At 42.7% G+C, this 14,274-nt stretch overlaps 1 protein-coding gene across 1 annotated transcript in view; it reads left to right on the top strand.

The window, feature by feature from the left end:
* The window catches only part of LOC140332290 (aquaporin-3-like), a 22,445-nt gene extending 8,490 nt beyond the window's left edge, over window positions 1-13,955 (top strand). The window contains exons 2-6 of the mRNA XM_072413525.1: window positions 3,485-3,611; window positions 3,752-3,889; window positions 10,231-10,349; window positions 12,088-12,305; window positions 12,416-13,955. Of these exons, the coding sequence (XP_072269626.1) occupies window positions 3,485-3,611; window positions 3,752-3,889; window positions 10,231-10,349; window positions 12,088-12,305; window positions 12,416-12,584 (771 nt within the window). The 3' untranslated portion in view covers window positions 12,585-13,955. The remainder of the gene's footprint in view (window positions 1-3,484; window positions 3,612-3,751; window positions 3,890-10,230; window positions 10,350-12,087; window positions 12,306-12,415) is intronic.
* Window positions 13,956-14,274: the final 319 nt, after the last annotated feature.

Here is a 14,274-nt window from a genome sequence, read left to right as displayed (position 1 = left end):
AATAAATTAGAATTTGTGCCATAATTGAATTTTTATAATTCATTTAAAATGCATAAGTGCTCCCCCTAGTGGCCATCAGTATAATAATGAATGAGGATGGCAGATCTGTTCAGTACAAGTTTAGGATTTAGTATCTCACCCTGCCAGCTTCTCCCTGCCCGAGCTTTTTTGGTGAACCCAACACTTCCTTCCATGAAAGCCCCTTTAAAAAAATAATTTACATTCATACATTTGGCTCATTTCAGGCCACTTATTCCCCTTTGCGGTTGAGCGGAATCTTATGTATCATCATGTGACAACCTGAAGACTTTGCATTCATTTCTCGTTCACAATGCACAGTTGGGGTATCTTTGCATTGCAGATGTGGTTGGCCCCTGGCCCTCATCTTGGGGCCCCCTGTGGATCTGGCACACTTTGCCTACTGCAGGAAGGATTTGGGGCTTATCAGTTCCTCCGCAGTGTAAACAGAAGCTTCCTGGGCATCCCGCCGTCACGGCCCCATACAGGTTCCCCGTGGCAGGAAAGGGGCAAACTGCGGGCCAGATCACACAGGACTCCCCGTTATCAGCATCTTGATGAGAGGCATTGGTGGCGGGATCCACAGATTGAGATCCTCCACCCTCTCCTTAAAGCTGAACTCCAGGCAAACAATTTTATACACCAAAAAAATGTAAAAAAAAAATTGGTTCATTCAGATCTGATATTTTTCCTGCTTAGTCATACAGCACAGCCCTGCAGGAGATCTGCACTTTTCCCTGCAGGTCTTGTCCCTCCCCCAGCCTGTGATTGGACAGACAGGTGAATCACATGTTCTATTTACCAGGATTCATACCAATCAGTTATTTTATGCTCTAAATATTAAATATGTTCCTATTTGCAAATTCTACTCACCCAATGTTAGTCAGGACAGAAAGTGATGGCAAACCTCTCTGATGGGCACCTAGAGCAAAACAAAAACTTTATTGTTAGTAGGGGTAATATTTTTCTCAAATCTTGGCATGCTTTGTTTATTTCTTCCAGATCTGGGCAGTAATACTGCATACATTTTTTTTCTGCAAGGAAACTTCCTGTGATGAAGACCGATTACTGTTGCTCTCTCTTCTTGTGCAGGGTGGCTGGTCTTGTACCTGCCCCCTTCTATACTTTCCAGCAGGCAGCCTGTAGTGGGTGTGTCTACTAAGCCCCTCCCACAGCTTTGCTGTCTGCTTAGTTTGAGATTGACAGTGGCTACCAAGCATTTGAAGCTTATGGAAGCAGTGCCATGGAACTGCCACTGAAAACTAGTAAATTGGGTCATCTTTTTAGCTTTTTTCTGGATATTTAATGAAACATAACAAGATTTTTTTTGGCTGAGGCTTTATTGATCTTTTAAGGCTCCAATGTATAAAGTTTACCTTCAGCTCAGTGATGGCCCAGCTGTGAACTGGCCCAGCCTGTACACTCTGCATTCATATGAATTTTGTCCCAACAGGATCTTCACGCTGTACACACAGACCGGATCTTAGTGCCGGCATCTGACAGCCAAGAAACGTTCCACTAAAAACATTCATTCCAAACATAGAAACCTCTCTCCTGCTTTTATGTAAAGAAGGATGGGAGGTACAACATTCAATAACCAAGCTGCTGCAAGTCATTTAGTGCAGGAAAAGCCCCAGGATGCCTCATACATTTAGGGTGTCTGGCCCTACATTTGCATTGAATGCCCCATTTTATTTTAGGGTGACAACCGTCTCAATATTGTGCTCCTGTGTTGTCACCCTCTCACATGCCCCCTACAGGCAGCCTTGGTATGGCCCATCCTTGTTTTTTGAGGAAGCCGGTTCTGATCAATGACTTAGGACCCATTGATAATGTATTGTCTACACAGATACCTGTCATATGGAGAAATGTGAATGTTCGTGGGAACCTCACACACCCTCTCTTGTTTGCCCTCCTGTTATAGTTTTAGGTGACGGAAGTTTCCACAATCAATTCTCGGACTTGGCTGGCTTTATTTTCCAACATGAACGTTAGCACTATTCACCGGCATTGTGCAAACAAAGAATCCAATGCAATTCAATGTGCAGGGAGAAAGTAAAAACATCCCCGTGTGACCCTTCCAACCCGATCCCTACTGCTGGGAATCCCCAAGATCTTCACATGTGCACTCCCTATTCATTCTCCACTGGTGGGAATCCCCATTTTATTCACATATGCCCCTTCAGCCTAATTCCCTATTGGTGGGAATCATCTTGTCTACCATGGTCCCCCCTATTTATTCTCCAATGGTGGGCATCCCCATTGGTGCCTTCATTCATCCCTCCAGACCTATTCTCCACCGGTGGGTATCCCCAGGGTACCTACATTCATCCTCCAGATCTATTCTCCACTGGTAGGTATCCCCAGGGTACCTACATTCATCCTCCAGATCTATTCTACACTGGTGGGAATTCCCATGATGTCCACATTTGCCCATCCAACCCCATTCTTCACTGGAGGGTATGCCCATCTTGTGGAGGGCATCCCCTTAATGTCTACATGTCCCCCAATACCTATTCCTCACTGGTGGGAATCCCCATGATGTTCACATATGCCCTCCAGCTTCATTCCCAACTAGTGGGCATCCTCTTGATGTGCACATTTACCTTTCCAGCCCTATTCCCCACTTGTAAGAATCCCTATGATGTTCACATGTGCCCCTCGCCATGTTCACATGTGCTCCACCATTCATTCTCCAATTGGGGGAATCCCCATGATGTTCACATGTGCCCCTCCAGCCACATTCCCCACTGGTGGATGTCCCATGTGATGTCCACATTTGTCCCTCCAGACCCATTCTTTACCAGGGGGAATCCCTATGATGTTCACATGTGCCCCTCGCCATGTTCACATGTGTCACTCCATCCCCCAATTCCTTTGATGCCTACAATTGTCATCCCATCCATTCTCCACTAGTGGGCATTTCCATGATGTTACATTCACCCCTCAAGTCCTATTCACTGCAGGTAGAAATTCCCACTATGTATACATTTATCCCTCCAGCCCCATTCCCGATTGGTGGTAATACCAAAGATGTCCACATTCATCCCTTCAGCCCCATTCACCACTGGTGGGGATTCCAGTGATGTCTACATGTTCCACACCAGCCCAATTCCCCACTGGTATAAATTCTCCAACTTCTGCATTTTCACCCAGCGTGTGCAAACAAAGTGTCCAATATAATTCTATCTGAAGGCCTTGTATTCTGCAAAATGCATTGGCTTTAGTGACATAATGGGAGGTGGCGCCCCCTACAGAGCTACAAGAGCCCTACAGGGGGACCTGGTGTAGCCACCGTTATACAGGAGGTGTCATAAGGAGATGATTCTCTATTAGGAAACTGTACACAGGACAAAGTACTGTAAGTTAAACTGATTTAGGTATAGATACACTTTATTGTCAATCTTTATTGCCAATAGGCAAAAAATAAAACACCACAGTAACCAATCCTCTTCTTCCTCTACAGATGTTCGGCTGTGGTTCCGTGGCTCAGGTGGTCCTTAGTAAAGGGTCCCATGGTCTGTTCTTGACTGTTAATCTGGCTTTCGGTTTTGCTTGCATGCTGGGCATTCTCATTGCAGGACAAATTTCAGGTAAGGTTGAACCATTTTGAAATGTGATGCAGGAACGGAGAACAGGCGAGAAATTAATTTCAGCCAATCAGGATAAGCTTAGCAGGAATATAAAAGAAGTAATAAATATCATTTTTTATTATGTCAACTCTAATTTACAGGAGGACATTTGAACCCAGCTGTGACTTTTGCTTTGTGTATTTTGGCACGAGAACCATGGATCAAATTTCCTATTTATACTTTGGCACAGACCGTGGGTGCCTTCCTTGGAGCGGGCATCGTTTATGGCTTGTATTATGGTACGTACTCTTTACCAGTTTTTAGAAAAAATTTGAAGTTTACAATGTTGTTGTTGTTGTCTATCTGCAGTTTTAGTTCATCTGAGGCAGTGTTTGGAGTGGGATTTGGTGGTGCTGTTATTGGTGATCTTGTTCTCCTTGCTGGAGAGGAAGCTGTATCTGGTGGCCTGCAGAGCAAGGATCTCCCTGCTTCTGCTTTATCCAATTTGTGGAACTTTGTGTCCTTCACCCCTCTGCTTGCTTCTGATCGGTTCCCTCACCAGTCATAAGAGGGGCCTGAGAAAGCCAAACAATGGTGGTAAGACCTACTTGATCAAAAGCAGAAGAAGGCATGGCACAACAGTCAAAGGCAGAGAACCTGCAGGCAATACTGGTCAGGTCAGCACAGAACTGATCCACCTTGAGATAGCCCACTACTCATTTAGATTTGGTTTGTTCAATGTGAGGACCAACAACCACAACGCTACAAGTCCACCTCAACCAAAAGACAGAGCAGAACAAGGCATGGTACGATGCTAATATACCCACAATCAAGTGTAGAGAACTAATAGGCAATACTGCTCAGATCACTAGTCCTTTTTTGGGCACCTCTTCCCACAAACTAGTCTAACTTAGGATAGCCCATTGCTAATTTCATTTGGGTTGTCTAATGTGAGGGCCAACCATACACAGTCCACCTCATCAAAGAGAGAAGAACAAGGCATGGTACGACAGTAATGGACTCACAGGCAATACTGGTCAGATCACTGGTCCTTTTTTGGGCACAGCTTCCAATAGACAGGTCTACCTTAGGTTAGCCCATTGGTAATTTTCATTCGGGTTGTTCAGTGTGAGGACCAACCAGAACTCAACTAGAACTCCATCAAAGTCCACCTCAACCAAGAGACATGGAGCAGAACAAGGCATGGTATAATTGTAATTAATCCACATTTAGATACAGAGGACACACTGGCAGTACTGGTCAGGTCACTGGTCCTTTTTGGGCACAGTTTTCATAGGACAGGTCCAGTTAAGGATCACCTATTGCTAATTCTGTTCAGCATGAAGTCCACCCCAACCAAGAGATATGGAGTGGAACATGACATGGTACAATAGTAATGGATTCACAATCAGATCCAGAGAACCCACAGGCAATACTGGTCAGATCACTGGTCTTTTTTTGGGTACAGCTTCCACGAGACAGGTCTACCTTAGGTTAGCCCACTTTTATTATTTTTAATTGGGTTGTTCAGTGTGAGGACCAACCAGAACTCTACTAGCTTCAACTCAACCAGGAGACATGGAGCAGAACAAGGCATGCTATAATTGTAATGAATCCACAGTTAGATACAGATGACCCACTGGCAGTACTGGTCAGGTCACTGGTCCTTTTTTGGCACAGGTTCAGTTAAGGATCACCTATTGCTAATTTTGTTCAGTATGAAGTCCACCTCAACCAAGAGATACAGAGAAGAACAAGGCATAGTACAACAGTAACGGACCCACAATCATTTGTAGAGAACCCATAGGCCAAACCAGTCCTTTTTTGTGCACAATTTCAAGTCCAGTTTAATATCACCATTTATTAATTATCATTTGGTTTGTTCAGTATGAGGACCAACCACAACTTTACTAAGTCCACCTCAACTAGGACACAGAGCAGAACAAGGCATGGTACAGCACTAAGGGACACAAAATTAGATCCAGAAAACCCATAGGCAATACTGGTCCTTTTTGTGGCACTGTTTCAACAGGTCAGGTCTAGTTTAAGATCATTATTTCCTCATTATTATTTGGCTTGTTCCGTATGAGGACCAAACCACAACTTTACTAAGTCCACCTCAACTAGGAGACAAACAAAAGTACAGTGGTAATGGACCCACAATCAGATGCAGAGAACCCATAGTCCAAACTGGTCCCTTTTTGGGGCACAGTTTCCTCAGAACAGGTACAATATAGAATAGCCCATTGGTAATGTTCATTTGGTTTGTTCAGTATGGGGACCAACCACAACTTTACTAAGCCCACCTCAACAAGAGACGAACAAAGGTAAAATGATAATGCACCCACAATTAGTTGCAGTGAACCCATAGGCCAAATTGGTCGCTTTTTTGAGCACAGTTTCCTCAGAACAGGTCCACCATAGTATAGCCCATTGGTAATGTTTATTTGGTGTGACCAGCCACAGCTCTACGAACTCCAACTCAACCAAGAGACATGTAGCAGAACAAGGCATGCTATATTTGTAATGAATCCACAGTTAGATACAGAGGATCCACTGGCAGTACTGGTCAGGTCACTGGTCATGGTCAAGCCATGGTACAACAGTAATGGGGAGACAATCAAATCCAGGACTACCCATAGCCAATACTGGTCCTTTTTTGGGCACAGTTTCCAAAGAACAGGTCCAGTTTAAGATCACCATTTCCTAATTATCATTTGGTTTCTTCAGTATGAGGACCAACTTACACTAAGTCCAACAAATATGAGGACCAACCTCTATGAATTCCACCTCAACCAGGAGCCGCAGAGCAGAACAAGCCATGGTACGGCATGGGACCGACAATCAGATTGAGAGAACCCATAGACAATACCTGTTCATTTTTGGGTACAGTTTTTATGGATAGCTTCAGTTTCTGATCACATTACTAATTTTTCTTTGGTAAAGACCGACCGCATCTCTTATTATAAAAAAAAGTTCCAATTGGCAATAAAAGTGACAACAATGGGTCTGATATATTAAAGCTCTCCAAGACTGGAGAAGATACACTATCATCTAAATGATAAAGCAAACCTGAAATGAATTCGGACCAATATTGAAATGAAACGCAAATGATTTTATGAAATCCATTCTAGGTTTGCTTAATCACCCAGGTTATCCCATGATAGTCCATCTTCCCCAGTCTTGAGAGCTTGTAGAGCCAATTATCCATCTCGAGTGACTTTGTAACATTTTATAGATCTTCAAAACAAGATTACTAACCTCCTCTATTACATCCCAAGTCTTTAAAATAAACTTTCTGAGTATATAACACAATAGAAGAACCAGTTTTATGAGCAATTTTTTTGATCATGAAAACACAAGCAGATGGATTTACAAATTCCCCACAATTAGAAGAGTGTAAAAGGCTTATGGGAGGCTTACGGTGATTTTCCTGTATAAGCCTGTAATTTAGGTTGTCAAGCAGACAGGATTCCACCCAATAGGTGGGGTCTGGGTGATTGATATATTACAGAACATAACACATCGCTTGGAAATTGCAGGAAATCAGGACAATAACTTTCGCGTGGCATTTTGTTTTTTGTCACGAGTCCCAATTGGATGTAAACCCTGCAAAACAGGTTACGCCAAAACTTCCAGCAAATACACTCAATTCACTCACTTTGTTCCTTGGAAGCCGACCAACCTCCTAACAGGTCTTAATGGATGCAAAGTGCAAACAGCACACAACAATATAAAAGATTGTATCATTGTGTCTTATAAAATTGTGTTAACTCTACGCTGTCTGGAGGACAAAAACATTTATCGCTCATGATTTATTCCAACATATGGCAGCCTCTGAGCAATCCTAGATTTGCCTTTAACTGAGGTTGTCTATAATTTTATATCTATGGCTTGGCTTACAGAGCAAACCCATCTCAACCACCTGTGAGAATTTTGGGTGTGTTGACATGAATTTTATAATTATATGCTATGACAAAGTGGAAAATGTTACTATTTTATATTACAGCTTGCCCATTCTTGGATGTGTTGGCTTCATTAGTTTTTATTCGGCTTGTTTTTTACTTGTAGCATTCTTCCTGTCTTGGGGTGACAACACTTGGGATGTATAGAGAAGCAGGGTTGTCATGCGAGGACAGGAAGTAGGTTAGGACTATAGAACATATCATCTTTATTATATAGTGGGAGGTGTTCTGCTGTCCTCAGGGAGGATTGTGAAGTTGTCATAGACCTGGGGTGTCCAAACTTTTTGCAAAAAAGGCCAGATTTGGTGAGGTGAAAATATGTGGGGGCTGACCCATCAGGAATAGGGTTAGTATGGGTCCCGCACAGCACAGGCCCACCAAGGTGACAGGAGGGATTCCCAGTGCATGGAGTCCGGGGGTCAGTGCGGCTCTGTGCAGAGCACGTTCTTGCAATCAGAGTGGGCGTGGTCCATGTGGGTCCTGCACAGCACACTCCCACTATAATGACATAGGGGATTCCCTGTGCAAATGTGGGGACTCCCGTCCCGCTGATTATGTCCAATGAGTAGCTAAAGTGGGGGGTTGAGCAACTTGAACATGGCCCCTGGGCCGGACTTTGGAAATACCTGTAGTGTCTGTTCATTCCAAGCTTAAAAAAACAGTGACAGATTTGCTTTAATTCCCAACTCTTACATGGTGGAGACCTCTACCTGAAGTGTTCACATTGGCCTTGTGGTGCGGTTACCACTTACTCATGCCAGTGAACCATTACCTTATAGGAGACACTACATTTAGCTTCTCCCAATGGCAGGACCTTAGAAAAAGAATGGGGGAAGCAGTAAGCAGTACCATTCACTGCATCCAGGGGCAATTTCAGTACTGGTAATTGTCTCCAGGGGCAGTACCAGTAATGCTCACTGATTCCAGGGGCAATATCAGTACTGCTCATTGCCTCCAGGGGCAGTAACAGTACCTCTCACTGCCTCTAGGAGCACTATCAGTGCCACTCACTGCTTCCAAGGGCAGTTCCAGCTCCGCTCACTGCCTCCAGCTGTCTAATGTACAGACATTGGTTCTTTAAGAATGGTTCCCGCAGTTGCAGGAAGTTGTGCAGGATCGCTCAATCCCACGGTAGATCCCTAAAGGTATTTGTGCAGCAGCTAGGTCTTCTAATTAATTCTATACAATTTTCTTGGTCTCCCATTTAAAAAAGAAAAGCATGGAATATCTGTTTCTATGGTCAGCACTCCTAATAACAGGGGGCTGTTCACTCAGCAAAGTGAATTTTAACCTTGATTGCTTTCCATTCCATTGATCTCTATCGTAGAATCCTGAACAAGTCTCTCTGACACCTCCAGATCTGTGACCTGAGCACAAACATTGCACCATCCTCCATACCTCTCCATACAAAGCTCGTACCTGTCACTACCTGGAGGTCGCGGAGTTTCATCCTCTGGAACTTCTCGGTTATTGCATGGCACAATGCTGGGACAATGGTGTTTGTATTGCACTTTCTAATGACAAAGAACAATACAATAACCTGTTGAGGAGTGCCAGCGTTCACATTCCCTGCAGGAACAGGAAATTCACACTTCATTACCAAAAGTCTAAACCGTAGAGATCAGCGCTGATCCCACACAGGAAACTAAAAGGGAAGACATTTTGCCTGTTTTACATTTTCAGTTAGAAAGAATAATCTGACTTTTATGTTGTGGAATGACTTAAAGAAGAGCGGAACAAAAATTGATCAAAGTTGGCATTGGAAAATATATGTATAATACGTGCCATGGGGGCCTCTTGTAGAAGAATATCATTGGTGGGTGCACAAGCAGGTGAAAAAAGCTATGCCATAGTATAAACAGCAGGGGGCGCTCTTACTGTGGGCAATGGTAAAGTGGCGCGTCAATGAGCAGGTCAATGGGTGCTTGGTGGTTTAAAGCCGCCATGCACCCATTGACCCAGTGGCACCCAACTCTGCCCCCTTCACACTACATAAAGTGCCCCTAAGAACCAGTAGGCATTGTTTGAAATCACAGCTGGCATTGGCACTCCATTGGAGCATGAAGAAGGCAGAGTGAGCTGGCACTACATTGGATTGGTCAATGGGCGCATGGCAGTGTAATAACCCCATTCACCCATTAGTGCCACCATGTGGCCATAACTGATAGTGAAGCAGGTTGGGGCAAGGAATGGGCATTCCCAATCATTTTTATTTTTTATTAGATTTAATATTTTTCTAATGCCTAATCTTTTGAAAACCGTGTATGGCACCACTAGAATCCTCCAAATTCAACACTTCCCTTAGTGTCGGACATCTGCATGCTCCTGCTGGGGTTCCCTCCCGTTCTCTACATTTCTATTGTCACTTTATAGCTGTAGGGACACAATAGAAACATAGCTTGCATTAATAAAGCTGTGCAAGGCTGGAGAGGATACACTTTCATCACTGAATCTGGGTGATCCTGCAAACCTGGAATGGATTTCCTAAAAGTAATTTGCTATTTATTAGAAAATTTGGTATATTCAATGTCCCTGGGGTTTTGCTAGAATTGCAAAATGCAACGTTGTGTGGGGTGAATCAGATCTCCAGGTCCGCGATAAGTCATGGTTTTGATTCACACATCAGATTGGCGGTCTTATCATGAAATAATCTTTGCTCTCTTTTTCAATCTCAGATGCCATCTGGTTTTTTGCCAACGATCAGCTCTACGTAACGGGCCCCAAGGGCACTGCTGGGATATTCGCCACTTACCCCACAGAACATCTGACGCTTATGAATGGTTTCTTTGATCAGGTGAGTGAATCAGTTACACCGACCAGACAGAATGCATTGTTATATGAATCCCTTGGGGCTGCCATATTCTGCAGTGATGAAGGCAAGGAGATCTCTATTAGTCCAAATAAAAACTTTAATTTTCAAAAGACTGTAAGTGTACCCAATACACCAGGTTGCAGCATATTATTACAAGTATTTATGTAGCGCCAACACATTACGCAGCGCTGTACAAAGCCCATAGTCATGTCACTAGTTGTCCCTCACAATCTAATGTCCCTACCCCAGTCATATGTGATTATACAGTCCAAGGACAATTTTTGGGGGAAGCCAATTACCCTAACTGCATGTTTTTGGAATGTGGGAGGAAACGGGAGTACTCTAGATTGTAAGCTCTTCAGGGCAAGATCCTCTAGTGTTCTGTCTGTATCTGTCTGTCATTTGCATCCCCCTATTTATTTGTACAACGCTGCGTAATATGTTGGCGCTATATAAATCCTGTTTAATGATAATAATAACAGGATGATCCATTAACCGGTGTGAGTTGTCTATTTATATCTGTCGTCAGTAGGCTTCTGCCTTCCTTTACCGTGTTATCTGAATGGCCTTCAATGACCTTGACACACGTCTCTGCTATTTAATATCCACCCTCACATGTCTTGAATAGCTGGCTTTGGAGCCAGACCAGATTCTCCTCTTCCGTTCCCTCCTTCAATACGTTCTTTGTTCATGAAAACTAACTTCCAATAAATTGTACAGTCCCAAGCAATCCAATAGTAGGCTTATGGCGGAGGCACGTTGAAGGCTTTGTCATGAGCAACTCATAGGACTCATAGGTCATATGGTGAATACTTAGATCTGGATATCTTATACATTAAGGAACTTATGGACAAAAGAATATGAAATGAGACGCATCAAAAATAACCATAAAAAATCAATACTGAACTGAACATAATATGTATTATTAATAATAAATAGGATTTATATAGTGTCAAGGGTAGTCAGAGTAGTGCCAAAGGGATCAGAGAGATAAACCATGTAGCATGGCTTGGTACCAAGTGTGTTGGTTTCTAAAGAGGCTTTGCTGGACAAGGTCTCTCTTATTATTATTATTATTATTATTATTAATAAAAAAAAAAAAAACAGTATTTATATAGCGCCAACATATACTGCAGTGCTGTACATTAAATAGGGGTTGCAAATGACAGACAGATACAGACAGTGACACAGGAGGAGGAGAGGACCCTGCCCTGAAGAGCTTACAATCTAAGAGGTGGGGGATAAATCACACAATAGGAGGGGGATATGGAATGGTGGGGGAGTGGTGAGGGTTTGGGAGACAGAAGGAAACAGGTAGGGTAAGAAGAGGAGGTAGTGTTGGGCTTTTTAAAAGGACCAGAAAGTAGGAGCAAGGCGAATAGGACGAGGAAGACCATTCCAGAGAGTCGGGGCAGCTCTAGAAAAGTCTTGGAGTCGTGCGTGTGATGAGGTTATGAGTGAGGAAGTCATTAGTAGGTCATTGGAGGAGTGGAGAGAGTGGCTGGGGGCTATTATTCTACCAGGTCAGAAAGGTAAGTGGGACAAGAGCTGTGGAGGGATTTGAAGGCAAAGCACAGGAGATGAATTTGATTCTAAGGTAAAATGGAAGCCAATGAAGAGAACAGTATTAGGTTCATCATGTTGAATTTTCAGTACCAGTCCTAGCCTTTGTTTTAAGTTGTACAATGAAAATGATCTATGTATTAATTTTATTTTTCAGTTCATTGGCACTGCAGCTTTGGTGGTCTGTGTGTTGGCCATCGTTGACCCTTACAATAACCCCATCCCTCGTGGTCTGGAGGCTTTCACCGTTGGCTTCGTCGTCCTCGTCATTGGGTTGTCCATGGGCTTCAACTCCGGATATGCTGTCAACCCTGCCAGGGACTTTGGACCACGTCTGTTCACGGCTTTGGCTGGATGGGGTTCAGAAGTCTTCTGGTATGTATAAAGTTTTTCAGAATTTGTCAAAGTTCAAATAATGTAACTATAACAAACTATCTTAAAGCAGATCTAAATCAAAGATTGAACTTTCTCTTTGCTCTTTCCAGGGCCTATGGCCAATGGTGGTGGGTCCCCATTGTATCACCCTTACTGGGTGCCTTCGCTGGAGTCTTGGTCTACCAGCTGATGATTGGTTGCCACATCGAACCCGCACCCGAGTCCACCGAACAAGAAAACGTCAAGCTGGCCAACGTCAAACACAAAGAAAGAATCTAAATAACTGCAGCCGACACGGGACTAAAAATATTCACTTGGGCTGCAACTGGCCAAGAACAAGATGGAGGATGATCCCCACACGTTTTAGACCTTTAAAAAATGTGTTGTATAATCCTAGTTGTACAATTGTCTGCCCTTGTTAAACTTTGTCTCCTTTTCCAAATGTAAATAGCAGATCCATTCACCTTGATTCGCATTTCCATCACCAGTTTGGTAATCTGTTCCATTTTTATATCAAATCCTCGAGTAATCATTATCACATAAGTCAGTATTGTCTTCGGCCTTTTATAATCTATTTTCTTCCATTGTCTGTGAAAATATTATGAGAGGTTTAGGTTGGGTTGTCTATGTAAATGGCTTTCAATCCACATGGTTATCATCTCATAATGTCTAAACTCGTCAAATTCGAGAGGACCTTCACAAAAACACTTATGTTGCATCTTCCAACTTCTGAACAAAATATTCAACATTGGAAGAAAATTGTAAGACATATTAGCTACCCTATGCCATGGCTTTTGGGTGAATCCACTTAACCTAGGAAAGCTGAGGAACACAAATTCCAATGGAGAACACCCAACATTGGGCAAGAGATCATTCTCCATAGCTTTCCAAAGATCCTACAAGATGGCCAAGTGGCATCACCATCGCCACACTGTGTCATAAGTCTAATTGTATTTTACTTTTTATATTTTTCCCAATTTTTTCCCAATATTTTGTTCCCTATTGCTCAATAAGTCTTTTACATTTAGGGATGAGGGGCTGCAACATAAGCAAATATTGCTTGAAAGTTGACTGCCCATGACAATGAACCATCATAAATAATGGAGACAATCAAAAGGCCTTTAAGTTAGAACCTGATGATTTCTTCTACCTTTTGGCGGTGCCGAAACCAAGGCACTGGTCATGTGGTCTTTGTAGATCACCGTCCAGCTGCTGATTGGCCAGCCCATTTCCTGACCTCACTTCCTAAAGTTATCCATAAGATTTGGTAGCTTTGAAAGGTAAGTATCTTGGCTTTTTTCTCATATTGAGCCTTGGGTGTATGATGGCATTAGAAGGATATTTTGAGATATGGATACAGACTGAAATGTTAATGGCAGACACCAACAACTTTGAGGGCATTTTCAATGTTACAATTATAAAAAAAACTGCTAGGAAAAAAATAGTTGATGAATTATCATAAAACTATTCCTCGTGGGCGGGGCAGGGGGGGGTGGGGTGATACGGGAGGTTGTTTAAGGAATTCTTTTTCTTCATGGATATACTACCTATGGTTTTCCAGACAAAGGTCATACATTTTGTATATATTCTTGATTGCACCTGCCTTGGATGTATTATGTGCCATTAAATACACATTTGTTATTAAAAGAAGTGTGTTTTTTTTTTCTTTTATTACAAGCCGTATATTGGTATGGTAGATTTTAACCTGGGCTGGGTTAGCATTAAATTATATATGTTTAGTGGGGGGGGGTAACCATATTTGCTCATTACATATGGAAGATGTCATATTTTTTATAAAGCTGCACTCCCACGAGGCTTATGATACACAAACGAATTATTCAGGTTCAACAAATCAATAAATATATTTAATTACAGGCAGAACTAGTAAGTTCCTGGATATGACTTGGTATTAGCCTTTGCAGTTCCTATACAGAAAAGCTTAGACTAGGAGCCAATTAGTTGTAAAGAA

This window comes from Pyxicephalus adspersus, chromosome 6 (genome assembly GCF_032062135.1).
Source record: "Pyxicephalus adspersus chromosome 6, UCB_Pads_2.0, whole genome shotgun sequence".
Lineage (NCBI taxonomy): Eukaryota > Metazoa > Chordata > Amphibia > Anura > Pyxicephalidae > Pyxicephalus > Pyxicephalus adspersus.
Note: the sequence above shows the minus strand (reverse complement) of the source record. Positions and strands in the feature narration are given on the sequence as shown.